Raw genomic sequence first — 17,747 nt, forward strand, 5'->3', positions numbered from 1 at the left:
GGGAAAGAAAGGGGTACACAGGTAGAGATTCCCCAAAAGAGCCCACTGAGGGCTGCCAGGGTGACCCAAACCACCTTGTGCAAAGGATGGTGTTAAGCAGCAGAGCAGGTTCTACCCAACCAAGTGAAAACCCAAACATGCCCAAAGCTAGAGGTGACCCCAAGCTGCCTCAGCTCTGCTTAGAACAGCATGGGGAAGGGCTGGTGGCCTCCTTCAGTGACACATGCACCACTTGGCCCCTGCCCTCCCTGGAGGGAGAAAATTTGCTCTTGTTGACTTTACAAGGGTTTCATGCAAGGCTGGTACAGCTGGTAATTGATGCCCAGGGCTGCTAATTGTGTTCTGCCCATTACCTAACCCGTGATTCATTCTTCAGAGCACACAGCTGCACCCCTGGGGGCACAAATGAGGTGGGCAGGGGTGTGCAGGGCAGGGGAGCATTATGTTTGTCTCAAGGCCCTCTGCCCCTTTTCTCAACCACATCCAGGACTAGTTGTAGCTGGATTCTGGAAGCCTCCAGGGAGACAAGATGAACAAAAGGAGGGTCTGGAGAAGGGTGGGAGCATCAATCTGCTTCCCAATACAACTTTGCTTTGCCTCAGTTTCCCTCCTGGTGAAATACGGGTGGCCCAGAGAGGTGTGAGGAGAAATCTGTTTTGTTGGGGGGCAGCAGGTCCGCAAAGCTGGGGGTACTGCTCTGTAATCACCCCCGCCATGAGAGTGGTGATAGCTCCAGTGTCAGAGGGTAGGAGGAGTTGTCAAGCTTTGAATCAGTGCCTCACAAGCAGTATTTTCCCTGGGTACTCAATCTTTATCTTTTCCCCTGCAAAGCTGCAGGCTCCAACCTCCTTCCCTTGCAAACCCAGCGTGCTTTGGGACTGTCTTCTCATCTGCTCAACAAAAGCCCTGCTTTGTTCACCTGCAGGGCATCTGCCCTCCCAGGGCTGACAGTGCTGGGATGCCTGGGCTGGTCCCCTGGAGAGGACAGCAATGGGGAGCTCTCGCCTGGAGCCCCATTACACCAATCCCCTCCATAGCTCCACTGCTCCAGGGCAGATCTGGGACTTTGCTCTACATTTAAGTGACTGCAGGTTAAAGTCTTTTTTTCTTTTCCTCCCCCTTTCACTCTTGTCCTCATAAAAGAAACAGGCAACTGTTTTAGAGCCTGAAATAACACCTCACAGGGGACCCATGAAGATCAGCAGGTTAATCTTTACTTGGAGCTTCAGAAGTGCATAGCAGTATCAGTTCCCCAATCATAGGAGTGAGGAGAACACGGAGATCTAGAGTTTCTAGTGCTGGTGGCTCATTGGTTTTCCCATTGACCCCAGCCCACTGCCCAGTCTCCTGCTCCACGGAGACTCCCACAGCCACAGCCCCCGTTTTCCTTTTGTGTGTCTCAGGAAAGGCCATCTATCCTTCAAACATTTGCCCTTGTCCACCAGAAGGACAAGATGGTTGGCTTTTCACTTCATGATAACCAGAATATGGAGGGATGTGAAGCTCTAGGAACCTTGGACCAAGTAACCTTCTCAACAAGTTGGATATTAGGAAAAAAAATTCTTCTCCATAAGAGTGGTTGGACACTGGAACAGTCTGCATTGGGAAGTGGTGGAATCACCACTATAGGGCTGGACAGGAGAAAAACACACCCACGCATCACCCAACCCTTCCCATTAACACACAAGTCTGCAGCCAGCCTCCCATTCCTATTATGAATGGTATTTAATTCTCTTTTACACACGGGTTGCCAATAAAAGGGCCCATTAATAATTTACAAGCAATAAAGAGTACAGCTCCCATAAAACGAGGGTTGGTTGCAAACTTAGTGTCAGTCTGGCTACAGCAGGGTGTTTGCAGACAAACTGTGTTTCCTGCTCCATGGGGCAGGAGGTGAGGTAGAGAAGGGAAAACAAAGGAGATGAGAGAAGGGTTTTAACACACTAGATGCATGCACGCGTGAGATATGCTCTTGCTCAGCCTCATCTCACATGTTTTCCTCGTGTTCCCAGTCTCACCATGTACCAGAGCCAAAGGCTCAAGGTGATGGGGAACAGTCCATGAGATGTCCAGCAAGAAGGTGGAAGACTTCTCTCCAGTCAAATATGGAAAACTCAGCCTGGTGGGTCAGCATGCTTTACATCCCCAACTCTTCACAGCCCCAAGTGGACCTTAAAAGCTACCTGGTCCCATTGCTGCCAGCATCCCCTTGGAGAGAGAGGACATGCTACCTGAAGGACAGCACCTGGGGAAGGCTCTGTACCTCCAGATTCAGTCATCACCATCCTCAACCCACAGTGGGCGGTTTTGCTCCTGGAAGATGCAGCTCCGCACCACCTTGGGCAGTTCTTCTGCGTGGCTCCAGGCATGGGGCTCCACACGAGCCCAAGAGCAGGGTAGAGCATGGAGAGCCCGCTCAGCACCACGACATGCCTTCAGCACCTCCGCATCACGCTGGCCAGGCTGCCCCAGCAAGCTCCTGGGGAACAAGCAACAAGTATCACCTTCACATAGACAGATGGAGTTGCAAAAAACCAATGTTGCCCGAAACAAGAACCTTCTCATGTGCACACAAAGTGATTTTTTGCCTCTTTTTTTCTCCCCACAACAACTAAAGCCAACATACATGCATCTATTGCTGCCAACCCCTCTCCTTCTGAACAAAGGTAAGAGGGGCTATAGGAAAGAACTGGATGGATTCTTTAGCAAAGTTTGTTGTGATAGGACAAGGGGAAATGGTTTCAAAGTAAAAGAAGGAACATTCAGATTGGGTATAAGGAAACAGTTTTTATGAGAAGGGTAGTGAAGAACTGGATCAGGCTGCCCAGTTGTGTGGATGCCCCATTCCTGGAGACATCCAAGGTCAGGCTGGAGGGGCTCTGAGCACCTTCACCTACCTGTAGGTGTCCCTGTTCATTGCAGTGGAGTTGGACTTGGAGACCTTTAAGGGTCCCTTCCAACTCAAAACATGCTATGATTCTATGATTCTCAACACTCCTGCAATGCCCTCCATCCATCCACATGGTCTTATCTTACCTGAACCCCCTGACGTTCTTCTCAGTGACCTCAACGTGGATAACAATGGGGTATATCTCACGTTTAATTAGATCCCTCACACTCTGAACTCCCAGCTCCAGCAGGCAGTGTTTATTCTGGAAGGAAATTGAATAGATTTACTGATTTAAGTGGAGAAGAAATAGCTCCAGCTCCTGACAGATGCATTTAATCAAACCCCATACTGTGAAATATCATTGCTTTTCCAATAGTAATTCCATTAAATGTGGGATTTACAGACAAGGCCAAGATGGAAACCGAGAATTACAGAGCAGGGTCACTCACTCCATCACAGCCAGCCCAGCCCAAGGGCCCACCAGATGCCTCACTCAGCCTCAACCCATCTTCCCATCCCTTTCTTTTTCATTGTCACCAACAGCCCCACGTTTCTCCATTTGCCCTCAACAGTGCTCTTTCTGCTTTCTTTAAAATGAGGAACTCAAAAGCAGGGAGGTCACTTCCGCATATGGCACTTCCCACTCTCTCCCCTACCAGTTCCCATGTCTCTTGCCAGGGCTTGAAAGAGACTCAGTGAAAAGCCCACAGTCATTGATTCCCAGACCCACAGCAGCTCGACTCTCCAAATCACACAGCCCTAAAGTACATAACTGCCTTCCCTTGTCCCACCCTTTTTTCCCACCTGAACACCCCATCCCAGCCTTCTCTCTCCAAACCACTCAGCACCTTCTGCATTGCCTCCTGGATCATGCAGACTCGGCTGCTCTCCCTTCGCTCCTGGGGGGCATTTCTAGACACAGGGGACTCCTGCACATGGGCAGCACTGGGGTCTGTCAGCTTCTCTGCAAGAGAAGAGGGAAAGGAGAGATGAAGAGGGAGGCAACATCCTCATCTCCCTCTTGTACAGTCTACCTTAGATCCTGCATGCTTGCTGTGGTGCTGATGCTCATTGAATTCAGTGTTTATGGATTCTGGTGAGCGAGTCTAATTATACAGCATTACGCGTTGGCATGGATCTCCTGCTGCTTTCTGCTTACAGAACAAGCAAGATATCACAGCTGAAGACCTTGCAGGGCAAGAGCAGCTCTTGTGTTGTGGTACAGCAGCAGCCAAAGCTGTCTCCCACATCTGACCCCCCTTCCACACTGCTCCAGCCCCTCCCTGATGAAATATAGCAGAAAATGAATGACTTTATTTTGCCAAAAAATATTTCCGCTAGGCTGGTGAGCTGCATGAGCTCACAGGTGACTGGGGAAACAAGGAGAGCACACATCTTGGAGTAGGAGATTGGGAGGAAAATGGGGAGCAAGCTAAACCTCCTGCTGGTGGCAACTCAAGCCCCCTCCCCCTGCTCAGAGTTGGCAAGATGGCATCTCACACAATGCCATGCAGCAGAGCAGCAGGAAGGTGATGCTGAGAGACAGAGAACTGGGTGCAGAGCCGGTGGGACAGTGAGGTCTGGCATGATCAGTGCCATGTGCCCCCAGTAATTCCAACAGAAGACAAGGCAACTCACACAGAGACCACAAATGGCAGTAGGATGCTCAGAATCCTAGTATGGCTGAAGCAGGCACCCCAGCTGCAGTAAATGGCTTTGAAGCATGTTCCCATGCAATGTGAAGGGGACCCTGCAGAGGGCTCAGCAGGACAGGATATATGGTCAAGTCACTCAGCTAAAAAGCCCAGTGGCCAGATTTTGAAGAGCCATAATTTTTCAGCAGAATAGCTTTTTCACCACCCCCCAAAAGTATATCAACTCATTTTTCAGTCCTGCACCTGGCAAAGTGTGAACTCTAAACGTGGGAGAGAGATGGGGAAAGGAGGATGAAGAAGGGAGGATTTGTCTTTGGTGAAAATGCTGCATGGGAGAAAAGCCTTTTTCCTACATCCCCCTACAGTGGTGTAACAGTCTCAGGTCACTGGTGGAAAGAAAGATGTCATTCCCAGAGAGAAAGGGCAGGAGTGAAGTCAACCTACATATCTTATCTCAGGCAAGGGCCTCAGCCCTGGAAAGAGCCACCAGAGTAGTAAAGCAGTGCCACCACCACCCACTCAAGGAAACAAGAGGATCTCCATGTCTCAGAAGAGCATAATGGAAGGCTGGCCTCCCTGAAGGCCAAAGGGACAGGATGCAGTTAAGAACAGGAGGGAATGCCTTGTTTTGGGCCCAAAAACTGGATCAGTGGGTATCATCTGGGAAGGCTGACATACCCCCACAATTAGCTGCTGAATATGCACCTTGTGTCCTCTCAAAGAATCCCATGAGTCCATATCTCCTACTTCAGGACTTATTCTTTGAATTGGACTCTCCAAAGCCTCCACAGAAATGACCTCCTTGAGCAGCATCTTAGTTTCCTACCTCACAGCTAGGAAGTGACAGGAGGTAACAAAGTGAAAACAGCCCCTTCTACTTAGAAGCAGGCCACTTGCATACTGTATGTCACTTAGCCATGGGCATCTAAAACAACTTTGAATGTGTCTGCTACTTTTAGCTGCCTACCTGCTGGGCACACATGGAAGTCCAGGCGAGAGGTGGGCAAGTCGAGCAAGTTCCTGATGAGCCGTAGTGCAATGCAGCTGGGGGACAGCACCACGGGACGGGGTGTCTTGACCACCACAGGGTGCACCAGGCTGTAAGGCTTCAGGCTCCTGTCTGGGTCTGAAAGACAGGAAGAAAGAAGAGAAAGTCAAAGGCAAGAATTTGCCAGGGAGACTGAAGCATCCCATTTGCTGATGTCCTTTCACCGGGGATGTCTGGATCCCCAAAAGATGATGAGGTAACACAGCTAACAGCTCACCTGGACAGGGGTCCAGCCACAGCTGCTGACAGGGCTGTTCTGGGCCCTTCTGCTGTTTGGATTTCACCAAGCGTAGTTGGTCCAAGGCCCGTTTCTTTAGCTGAAAGGGAGAAAGGGAGGGCAACGAGGCTGAGAGCATTGGCCATTACAAAAGCGTGTTACAAAAACTCTCCTCGCTGGCTTCTCTGGCTTACGTTATTTCTGTGGCCCCTCTGCTGCCCAGGTATGTGGACCTTCTCCTGGATCTTCAAAAGCTGGTGTGCCCTGAAAAGACAGTGGTGTTGAACTCAAGCAGTTCTAGATACCTCAGGGACCAACACTGGCTGTGATGCTCTTTCCCAAACCCCACAGGCATATCAACAACCTCACTCAACCTCCCTGTCTGTCAAAGGCACCTAAACACTACAGCACTGGTCCCCAACGTAAGGTTTAAGGTTTGGAAATCCCACACTATGAAAAGGCGAGCCCACAAGCTTCTGAACCCCTCAGGAATGCTTACCACAAAGAAATGGGGCAAGCACCCCATGTACATCCCTGCTTTCCTCCTTCCTCTGTTACCTGCTGTAGTTGGGCACTGTCCCCTTGTCCAAGTCCCGCATGGTCAAGGGATCGACACGGGAACAGTACCACTCCAGCCGCCCCTTGTACATGGTGTCTGTGACATGCAGGATCTCCCGACATTTGACACATAGTGCATAAGGGTCTGATGGCTCCAGGAGGGACAGGTTGGTACGGATGTAGAATGAGTCCCCAGAAAACTTCTTCCCTTCTTCTAAGGCTTCCCGTAGAGGTTGGTACCCTGGAGTAAGGGATATAAGTCACTACAGGTGGGTACACTGTAGACAGCCATAACCGACAAGATATCCAAGTCTCCAGCACAACTCTCATGTTATGCATTGTGGTGGGGGTGCAGAGGCAAACAGACAGAAGGTCTGTGCCTCCATCCTGTAACTTAGGACATGTGACACCAGACAAACATGTAACCAGAGTTATGACCAAGGCCAGTATCACATCTAGTAGCCCAGGACCAAAAAGAAGAGAGAAGATAGCCAAGATTTACCTCCAGAGCTGGGAGAAAGGCCTGCAAAAGGAAGCAAAGAGCTCAGGCTGGAAGGAAATCCAGCTGCCAGGGCCCTACCTTGCAGGTCCAGCTGGAAGACAAGGCTGGAGGGTTCATCCCAATGCAGCAGGCTCAGGTAGGCAACCTCACGTGTACAGTTCTCCAGAGAAAGCACCTCTTCCTTCAGTGATGGGACCCTCAACTAGCACAGAATGGATGCTATTAGATTTAGGTTCTGGAAGTGCAGGCTCCCATCAGCTCCTCACCCATCATGGTTAACCAAGAGATGGTACAGGCCCAAGGCAAGCTCTGCCTGAGGACAAGCATCCTCATCTGCCTCTGATTCTCTCCTCTGCCTCTGAAACTGCTGCTGTCAGCCACCCTCCAGTTTGAATGCTGGGCTGATATGAAAGCAAACACGTGCACAAACATGTGTAGGAGCAGAGGCAGGGAAGCTGGGTTATTTTCAGCTACAGGTGGGATATCAATTCAAGCACCGTTGCTGTATTTAAAGTGGTGTCATTCTTGCCAAAACAAATGCCCCTCCCTCCTTCCAGGAGATCACTTCAGAGCAGTTATTCTCTGAGAGGGTCATGAAAGCCTGCGAGACCTCTCTCCAGAATTGATTGTTTTGCAACAGGCATATGCAGGATGCAAACTGCTCTGCAATACTACAAGGTGACAGGCAGCTCCAGGAAGACACTGTCATATCACTGCCTTAATCCATGCAGGTCCTTTTTTGTTTTCCCCTCTCTCACCTGAAGGAAGCATTCCAGCACAACTGTGCATCATCACATACACTGGCATGTTTGGGTGCAGAGGCCTCTATGCCTGTTTATGTTGCATAAAGTTCTAGGCAAAGAGCGTAACTGGAGAACAAGAGAGATGGAGGAGGGCTTCAAGTGAACCAGAAGCAAGTTTGCATTGGGGCTCACTCCATACTCCTTGCATTCCAGGTCCACTGCACATCTCCAGCATGACCCCATTCCCAGACCCACCTCAATGAGCCGGCACCCTTCCCTGAGTCCTGTGCTCTCGACTAGTGAGCCCGGCTTGACCCACTGGACATAAATCCCCGTCCTGTTCCCTCCAAGGATGGAGATGTCTGCTCCCAGCCTCTTCTCATGGGACAACAGGCTGTTGGGGTGACCCATGCTCGTGAGCTGCACCACCAGTGACCTGGCAAGGAGAAACACCAGCAACTGAAGCTTGCTGCCTTTTCCAAGGACTAGATTCCCATTCCTTATGGTCCATCACCAGGGCAGGTGCACAGAGTTTGTGTATCCCCACATCCCTCTCTACTCCACCAAACCCAATATGTTTCTCTTCTCTCTTGCTACCAGAGAAGGACTTGCAGGACATTCAGCCTCCCAGGCATGATTCCTCAGCATGATGATATGTTCCCCCAAGCAGAAGGTCATGGTCACCTCCTAGAGATCTCCTTGTGGCTGGTAAGCATGGACAAGCAGGTCTCTGACTTCACCCTGGTGTAGGTGCTGCTGGAAGAGGAGGAGAAGGCCCCAGGTGGGATGCTAACAAAACTGTTGCCTAGGAAAGAAAGCAAGAGGGAGAGAGGGCATATCACCTCTTGGAATGCTATCCCATCCCTCACCCCACCACTTCTCCCTCGCTAAACCCTTTGGGGAAGGTACCTGCTGTATCTTCCATGCTGCTGAAGGAGCCGCAGGACAAGCTGTAGAGGAAACACAATGGTGAGATGAGAGGTAACAGCTATTCCAAAGCCTGTTTGCATCCCATTCTCAACCCAATACCCCCAGCTTTCCATCAACTCACACACAGAAATTCTCACCTTCAGCTCCCACTCCCTCATAGCCAACCTGCTCACTCTGGCCCCCACAGACCCCTAGACAAGACCCCAACTCAAGCAGTCACCTTTTGTAGGGCATGCACCTATCTTCACGCTGCCGACGAAGGATGGAGCCGATGCAAGGAGGGAAGGGGAAGGTAGAGAGGCGGTTGATGTCCTTCTCACTGTCAGGAGTCCCCTCCTTGAGCAAAGTAAGAGAGAGATACCTGTTTATACCAGCACCTCTCCTTCCTTTGGGCTAGGTTGCTCCTGGGGTACCTCTCTTCAGAGGTACCCTAACACCCAGGGGCATCTTGCTTTCCCAAGGAGATAGCAGGGATGGAGACACATGCCACTGTGTCCCCATCTTTTTGCAGTGTACACCTCCCAGGGTGTGATTACAGAGCTTTCTGGAGAGAATAAAAACCTTACATGAGAATACTGATTTCTAGGTTGCCAGATGTGGCACTGAGGGACATGGTTAGTGGGAATGGTGGTGATAAGTTGATGGTTGGACTAAATAATCTCAGTGGACTTTTCCAGCCTTAATGATTCTATGGTTCTATGAGTTTTGCTTGCCCCACTCTCCCACCCAGTTGAGTGTGGCACCCTGCCCTACTCCAAGCCTTCCACTGAGCCATAGCCCCATGGTGTGTCCCTGCTGCCCTCAGCTCAGTGCCAGATCCTCATGGTACAGCACTTACCATGCTCTGAATGGCAGAGTCCCCTGGGAATGTGATGGCAGAAACACCCAGTGGGTCTGTGAGTCCACTCGTAAGGTCAGAAGGCTTGTCCACAAGGCTCCATGTGCTGCTGAGGTTGGAGCAAAGGGAGTAGGAAGAGCTGCACATCTGGGAGAGAAAAGACCCATCATTTCATTGCATTCCCCCAGAGATTAACCCTGTCCACATCTTGCTTTCCTCTCCAGCACTGCTCACCTTGCCCAGGCTGCGGTTGCCTCGGCACCGCTGCAGCTGTGCCTCCAGAGTGCTGTTCAGCCCTTCCACCCGGCTCAGCTTGCTCAGGAGCTCATCCCTCTCCTCCTCCAGGGCCCGCACACGCTTGCGGTACTGATCCTTCTCAATCAGGCTCTGGGAATATTGCAGCTGCACCCCATCTCGGCTCTGGATCGCCTACAAGGAGTCAGGCTGGGGGTGAGGAGGACCACAATACAAAACCCGCTTCCCACTGATAGAGAAGACTCACTGGGGAAGGAGAGGTACCCAAAACAAAGCCAAGAGCCCCGATCCTGCTGGCAGGCAGAGAGCACTTTACCTGGTCTCTCTCTTTCTCGATCTCCTCCAGCTGCAGCAGCACCGTGTTCATGCGGTGTTTGTAGAGATCGCAGTCCTTCTGTAGAGTTCGATATTTCAGTTGCAGGTCTTCCACCTCCTGTAGGTACTGGCAACAGTGAGCAGTGAACATCAGCCACTGTCAGAAGTGACTGCTGTGGCTGCAAGCAAGGAATAGGATGGTGATTTTTTACCTTATCCCTAAGCTCCTCAGCCCACTGCAGCTCACCCTGCAGGGAGTTGAGTTTCTGGCAGAGGTCTTGTCGGTCATCTTGGGCTTCCTTCCAGTCATGCTCCAGGATGTCCAGTAGGATCTGCTCAGAGCCCGGCACTGGGACCTCACCTGGAGTCTAAGAGATGAGGAGAAGCATTCACCACACTGCCAGCACCTCCAGCCCAGCCCAGTCCAACAGATGAGCAAAGGGCAGACTTGAACAACTGCCATTATCATCAATGAAGCTTGGGCACCTTCAAAACTCACCTGAACATGACCCTGGGCACCCCACTCTGGTTGTCCCTGCTTGGATGCAAAGCCTCCTGCCAACCCAAACCATTCTGCCCCATGGGGTACCTGCAGCATGCCCTGCAGCTCCTTCAATGATGCTGTCAGCCGCTGATTCTCAGCCCACAGTTCAGACACAGCATCAGAGTGGCCACGCTCCTCTGCCTCCCGTTGGGGCAGAGTAGACGCTTGTTTCCTCAGCAGGCTGCACTCCTCCTCCAGGCTGGTAACTTTGCACTTCAGCTGGTCCACCTGTGAGCCAGGGAGAACACACAGCCTGACACACATGCCCTGAAACTTCTGCCACAGTGAGAGAATGGAAGCTGGGCAAGAAAATGGCCTGAAGGTGAGGAAAGCAAGCTGGGCAACCACATAAGGGAGAATCCTTCTGCTAGGGCAAGGTTAGCACACTGCACACAAAAGCTTTTCCCTGCAGGAGAGGAGGGTGCACATGCATCAAATTTTTGCATAAGCACTTTCGGTCTCTGAGTGCTCTCTTTGTGCAACAACTTTCTTGCTACCTTAGGGCATCCACTGTGCAACTGGCCTTGACACTGCATGGACCAGGGCCCCCAGGTGTGCTAGCAGGGATGGTAGCTGGGTGTCTCATTGAGGGCTTCGCAGCTCTCTTGGAGCTGCTGAGATACACATTCACAGCAGAGTGCCCTGGTTTCCACGGGGTTTCTCCACCCCATTGTTAGGATCAAAGAATAATTAAAGTTCGAAAATACTAAGATAATTGAATCCAATCATCACCCAATCCCCACCATGCCCACTAACCATGTCCCTCAGCGCCACATCCATATGGTCCTGGAACACCTCCAGGGATGGTGAATCCACCACTTCCCTGTGCAGGCTGTGCCAGCGCCTCATCCACAAGCAATTCACTTCACTGCTCAGAGGAGGCCCAGGAGAACGAGCGCAGGCAGGAACAACAGATAAAAGGTAGGGGAGGATTCTGGCAGGAGCAGAATGAGACAGGGAATGAGAACTGCAGGGCTGCGTGAGAAGCCCAAAGCAGCAGGGAAATGCCAGGAGGCACCTCCTGGAGCTGGGTTATTAAGAGGTTCCAGGTATTTTGGTCCTTGCCCAGACAGGAAATGGGTGCATGTTTGCTGGAGCTGAGAGCTTGGCAGCTGGAGTGCAGTGTCATGAATTCTCTCAGGTATGCAGCATGAGTCTCCGAAGCGTCAGCAGAGGACGAGGAGGCGGTGGGGAGTGCCGGGGAGGGGGATGACTCTTGGCCAAAGTGCTGCTACAGGCAGTAAGTCCTACTCCTGCCACGAACAGGGGCACCTACAGCTAGATCAGGTTACCTACAGCCCCTCCAGCCTGACCATGAATGTCTCCAAAGGGCAAGCTGAATGTTCCCCTCAGCTATACAACCCCACTGCTATAGGACCCCCTTGCCCCACTGATGAGCCATCTCCCACCACCCTACCAGCAGCTGCAGGTCACGGCTCCGCAGTACAGCCATGTTCTTTTCCTCACAGAGCTGTGCATAGCGCATGGCCATCATGTAGTTCTCATCCTTCAGCCTCAGCAGCTCTACACTGTTGGAATCCCACTCCTCCCGCAGTCGTTGGCAACGCTCCTGCACCTTCAGGAGCTCCTGCAGCCGCTGCTCCAGCCGAGCTTGCTCTTGTTCTAAGGTCTGGTTCTTTGCCTGGAGCTGATGTTCCTTCAGCAGGTGCTCTTTCCGCTGAGCCCTCATCTTCTTCACCTCTACCAGCAAGAACTGCATTAGCCCCTCAGGGCCTTCTTCATCTGGAGGAGATGAAGAAGAATCAGATAATGGCTGCTGAAATGGGTAACTCACAAAAAGCACCCATCACAGGGTATCACAGCCTCCTGGAGGTGTGCAGCCTTGGTTAGCGGCACCACGGATCATTACACGCATTTGGCCCCCTTGGTCCATTACATGCATGCATTCAGTCCCCACCCTGCCAGATCCAGAGCACACGACGGTCAAGGTTCCTTGCACACAAACAGCACAAACCAGGGATTTATGCATGCACTCTCCCATGCACATATTTCTGGTCCTTCCCATGCAGCAGCTGAAGGGAAGACAAGCACTGCCCCTACCCAGGATCATGGAGCAGCGCTGGGCTGGTTCCCTCCCTGTTAGTCGCGTGTAGTGCTCTGGGTAGTAAAACTCCAAGGACTCCAGGAAGGCTTCATAGCCTCGCTTACCCCGGCGCCGAAGGATGTCCATCAGGTAACCTGGAAAAACAGATTAAGAGTTAAGGCAATACAAAAAAGCATCTCCACCACTTCTGCTTCCCTCCATGAAATGGATGGGTTGGAGAAAGGAATGAGGTGGAAGCATTGCCTGCAAGTCTGCGCTTTCTCCCACCTGTCTGGTTGCTTTTGCAAGGGAATCGGCATGAATTCAGCACCTCCTCCTCATCCTGCTCATCTATCACACGGCACTGGCGCAGGTATGGGGTGAGTTTTGCAGGGTTCAGGGAGCGGGTCAGCTGGTGCCGTGCACTCTCTATCTTCTCCCAGAGGGCATCTTCTTCCTCTTCTTGCTCCGAGAGGCTGCAGTCTTGGAGAGAGGCATTCTCCAGGGCTGGGAGGATAAAAGAAAAGAGAAAATCTGAGGAGAAATAGATAAGCAAATACATGGGAGCAGCAACAAAATACATGGGAGGACAAGTCAAGGCACAATTCTGCAAATGGTTCAATCATCAACCAGAATTCAGATGTGTCAGAAGTTATTTTACAAACAACTCTGTCCAGTAGAATCTTAGTGGGCTCAACTACTGTCTTATACATGCAGGAGGCAGTGAGACATAAGGAACTTAGAAGCATATACTATAAAAAGGCTGGGGAAGACATCATCTTCACCCCACAGTGTTCTTAAATCATAGAATCATTAAAGTTGGAAAAGACCTCTAAGATCACCCAGCCCAACTGCCAGCCCACCCCCTCCATACCCACTGACCACGTTCCTCAGTGCCACATCCACATGGTTCTGGAACACCTCCAGGGACAGTGACTGCACCACCTCCCTGGTTTCCATGTTTCTCCTACTGTGGTAAGAGGGGTGGGTTTCTCTGGGGATCCATTTGCACTCTGAATGCCCCCAAGCATCAGTGACTGAACTGAAGTTCTCAAGAGCAGTGTGCAATGGAGCAGCTTGGCTGCAGGTAGTGGAGCCAAAGGGGGATGTCAAAAGTGTATTTTCCATGCATCTTCTGCACATGTGTGCAGAGCACTGCAAATACTCAGCAACAAGGCAAAGCTACAAGGCAATAATTCTGTCTTATATATTCTATCCCAGGTTGTAAGGGACTCATAAGATCACTGAGTCCAACTCATGCAGTGTAAAGGTTCACGTTGCATGAAGGCAGAGGGAAGAAAATCTCCCTCTTTTTTCCTTTATTTTTTTCCTCTGGTACTGGGAATGGTATCATACCATCAGATGGCCAACCAGCACAGCAAGGAGGGTGGCTGAGAGAGTTGTGCTGAAGTTAATCCTCCAAGCAGAACTACAGAAGGCTCAGGATCTGCTGGGTGGAGGATAACAGGACGAGGGGACTCTCAAACCCACAAAAGATACTCAAGGGTCTGATTGCCAGCACCAAAAGGCTTAGGAGCAGAACCACTGTTACAGATCTGGTTCATCCTGCTGACAAGGAGGCTGAACAAAGAAAACAATCTGCATTTCTTGCAGAAACAGGCTCAGTCCCACAGGGAGATGAGTATACGGGAGGATGCAACAGAAGCCGTGCTGTTCTGAGCCCTGCTCCTCGGGCTCCAAGTCAAAGTTTAGGCTTTCAGATCCAAGTTTCAATCCACAAAACCCGCGGCTGCTGTGCGAGAAGCTTCTAGGCAGGCAGGGCCGGGCGGAGGGCTCCTCCGGGATCGGGGTGGGGAGCGCAAGGCAGTCAGAAACCCGTAGAGGGGAAGAGGAACAAACCCAGCGCCACGGCCGCCCAGGCAAAAATCTGTAGTCGGGGGCAAAATCCACACTAGGAAGCAAAATCCACGCTGGAGGACAAAGGCAGTAAGCGGAGGGGACGCGCTCCGAGGGCTGCGGGGGGATCAGCCTTACCTGCCATCCCGTTCCGATCTCCGCGCCCCACTCCGCCGCTCCCGCCCCGGCAGGTGTGCCTGCAGCTCTCTCCCCACCCCGCTGCACCTTTCCTCCTCCCTTCCTCCCTCCTCCGCACCCCCCGGCAATGCAAAGCTCAGCCCTGTGCCCTCCCCTCCCCGACACTCACCGGCGGGGCGGGGGCTGCCTCCCCTCGGCCGCTGCTCACCTGGGGGAGCGGGGAAAGGGCTTTGCTCTGTCTGTGGACCGTCTGTCTCTTCCAGCTGCTTCTCCGGACTAAAGCTGATCTCCGGAAGGATGTGGTTCACCAGCAACTTCTCTTCTGAAATACGACTGCTTTCAGATCCCCACAGTTGAATTGGGGTACCCAGTGTAGCCTCCCTTGGTATGAAGGGGGGCTCTTTTGTTAGAAGGGCTCCAGAAATTGGATCTTGAACTGTCCAGATGTAGGGTCAGTTCTGGATGGAAAGGGTTCAAGCAAAAGGAAAGGCACAGCCACCCCAGGAGCAGAGCTGGAGCACCCCAATGGGCACACAGTGGACAGCTCTCACCACTGCCATGTTTCTTCTTGCCCAAACCAGCCCCATGCCACTAGGACAAGGAGGGGTCTGGGGGAGATGGAGAGCGAAGAAGCTTTGCTGTACAATTGTACAAGGTCGACAAGCTCTAGGGATGAATCAAGCCTCCTGTCCTAAAGGAGCTGCAGGTTTCACCCTGGACCCAAAATCACAGAATCAGAATTGTTTTAGCTGAAAGGGACCCTTAAAGGCATTTAGTCCAACTACCCAGCAATGAACAGGGACACCCACATCTGTATTAGAGTGCTCAGAGCCCCTCCAACCTGTCCTTGGATGTCTCCAGGAGTGAGGCATCCACCACCTGCATGACCCAAACCTCTCTGTTTCTCCTACAGGGGCTGGTGGAGGCACTTCCTCTGGTCCCCACTGTGTTATTTTCAGAGTCAAGCACAACCCCATCTGAGACCAGTTTTGAGACTCGCTCCCAACGTTTTCCTCTGTACATCACACAGCTTCACTGCTTTTGCTGTTACACACCCATTGAGCAAACACCAGGCACACGCACATGCAAGGCTTCTGGCAAACACCGCCTCCTCTTGCAAGGCATCTGTCCCACCTGCTGACACCCTGGTGTTTTAATTTGCTGCTGACTCACCCATTCCCCCTGCTAGGGGTCCCCCTCCCTCACACTGCCCCCTCCCTATGGATGCAGGACCACCAGCCAGGTCCCCAGGCAGGACACGGCTCCATCTCCAGCCCTTACCTCCAGCCAGAGGCATCCAGTTGTAAATGAGTGATCAAAACAAGTAGGAGCAAGGCTGCCTGCAGGGAAGGGTTCTGACTCAAGCCCTGTCAATTTGTGCCTGCTAGTTATTCTCTTGCAAACATCCCAGGTCTCTCTCTCTAGAGAAAAGATTTCCTGAGCAGGATATTATGTGGTGATAGAAGATAAGATCTTCGCCCCTTACAATAAAAGCCCCAAACAGCTTGGTTTTTTTCTCATTCACCCAGACAGAAGCAAACTTAAGGAAGGCTCTCCTCCACCCACCCTGACCCCACCGGCAATGGTTGTAGTGCTTTGTGACTCAGAGCACACGGAAATCAGACAGAGCGCTTCCCCACATCGAGCATTATCTGTCACATCAATTCTCAGATCTGGGCAGGAGCCTGGGAGCTGCAGACCACCCCAAAGGCCAACAGAGAGCTCCTGAGAGGAGGGAGATGTCCCATCCCATGTTTTGGCCATGGAACTAAGGCACAGTGGTGAGGATCTCACCCTTTGGAGGACAGCCGTGCCAGACTTTCAATCACAGAATCAGCATATCCCAAATCAGAAGGAACCCATAGGGATCAACGAGTCCAACAGGGCAACCTAAAAATCAGACCAGTGTGTCCCACTGTCACCACACCACACACACTCACAGCCAGGTGTCACATTTCCACATTGGCTCTATCAGTAGTGCCAACTCCTGTGCTGATACGGTTGACTTCACACCAGGAACGCCATTGTGCGCTCTGTTGTCTGGCTGGGTTGGTGGTTTCATGTCTTGTTTTGTTTTTTCCTGACCAAAATAGTTGCACAGTAAGACTTTCCAAACACCGCCGGCTCACACAGGAAACCTATGACAAGGCCAGCAAAGGGTGAGCCATACAGTGTTTCCACCGAGAGAGGAAGGGCTTAGCACACATGGCCCACAACACTATGGGTCTACTGCAAGGTCTACAAACCTGCCCAGAATACTCCCACCTTACATGAGCCTTCAATAAAATACTTCATGTTTTCATAGCACCATAATACGGTAGAATTGCTTAGGCTGGAGGGAACCTTAAAGATCACCCAATTTCAAGCCTCTGCCATAGGCAGGGCTGCCAACAACTAGACCTGGCCCATCAAACTGTATTATTTTTCTCCCAGCCCAGGGATCTGTGATGTTTTACACCTGCCAGGTCTGATCACTGTCTCACACCAGCTTAACTAACAGACACCAAAAATAAGAAACACTTTTGTTTTTCCTACTATCACAGAGCTCAGTGCTCACACTAACAGCCCATGCAAAGGCCCCGACTTCTCATCTCCCCAATGTTTTTCTGGGTCACAACAGGACAGCAGTGGTTTCCTCTCTTCATGGCAGTGCAGATGGCTGCAGAAAAGGCGAACAAGGCCTTCATGGCAGGAAGGAAATGCACACATGTGTGTGGAGATAGGAAAACAACCGAATGCTTCCTTCGGTATTCCTCCCACTCACACACACACCCATTGCCTGGAGCTAAAAGAGGCAGAAGCATGTGGGAGCTCCTTGGTTAGGTGTTGGCAACACACCTCCATCCTCATCAGGTTGTTCAGGTGAGCTGGCAAGTGAGAGCTGAATTAGAGCAGGCTCATGGGATCCAGTCACTAAGGTGGGCTTCTTTGCTCCGATGCTGCCCCATAGCTAAGGGCCTCCATGCCAGTGGGCTGGGACTGCAACCCAACTGCATTACAGCTCCAGCGCACAGCAGCTCATTAAACCCATTCAGTTTCCCTTGCACGCTGAGGCTGCAGCCACCAGAGGTCAATGTGACCACATCAACCTCAGCCAGCTGGTGGGTGCTGCATGAAGCCCTTTGAACTCCAGGATACCAAACAAGTATTGTTTTCTAACTCTGGGGCAATAACCGGGGTAAATTTTTACATACACCAACATGCACAGCCCCA

At 51.6% G+C, this 17,747-nt stretch overlaps 1 protein-coding gene across 3 annotated transcripts; it reads right to left on the minus strand.

The window, feature by feature from the left end:
- Positions 1-1,701: 1,701 nt before the first annotated feature.
- On the minus strand, positions 1,702-14,616 carry CARD10 (caspase recruitment domain family member 10). 3 transcript variants are annotated; one of them, XM_015862600.3, is made up of 21 exons: positions 14,535-14,616; positions 12,828-13,046; positions 12,557-12,694; positions 11,913-12,238; positions 10,541-10,723; positions 10,164-10,319; positions 9,953-10,069; positions 9,616-9,810; positions 9,382-9,528; positions 8,764-8,879; positions 8,523-8,563; positions 8,298-8,418; positions 7,869-8,049; positions 6,949-7,072; positions 6,369-6,609; positions 6,005-6,074; positions 5,811-5,910; positions 5,513-5,671; positions 3,739-3,854; positions 3,037-3,152; positions 1,702-2,479 (listed from the first exon to the last, which is right to left on the minus strand). In XM_015862600.3, exons 1-21 carry the CDS (start codon positions 14,539-14,541, stop codon positions 2,272-2,274), a joined length of 3,081 nt encoding a protein of 1,026 aa, XP_015718086.2. In that variant the 5' UTR covers positions 14,542-14,616; the 3' UTR covers positions 1,702-2,271. The 3 variants fall into 3 exon arrangements, with proteins under 3 accessions (XP_015718086.2, XP_015718076.2, XP_085375449.1); XM_015862590.3 differs by having other exon boundaries at positions 9,953-10,078; XM_085519323.1 differs by having other exon boundaries at positions 9,953-10,078; positions 11,252-12,238; positions 14,535-14,567.
- Positions 14,617-17,747: the final 3,131 nt, after the last annotated feature.

The sequence above is a fragment of the Coturnix japonica genome, chromosome 1, assembly GCF_054131305.1.
Source record: "Coturnix japonica strain WE chromosome 1, WE-NBRP24, whole genome shotgun sequence".
NCBI lineage: Eukaryota > Metazoa > Chordata > Aves > Galliformes > Phasianidae > Coturnix > Coturnix japonica.

What these genes read in the sequence shown, in the direction of transcription:
- CARD10 (XM_015862590.3), bottom strand. An exon ending in ACTCTGCCATTCAGAGCATG is followed by an intron (nt 8,880 to 9,381) that starts GTAAGTGCTGTA and finishes ACTTTGCTCAAG; the next exon opens with GAGGGGACTCCTGACAGTGA. An exon ending in GTGGCTGGACCCCTGTCCAG is followed by an intron (nt 5,672 to 5,810) that starts GTGAGCTGTTAG and finishes CCTGTCTTTCAG; the next exon opens with ACCCAGACAGGAGCCTGAAG.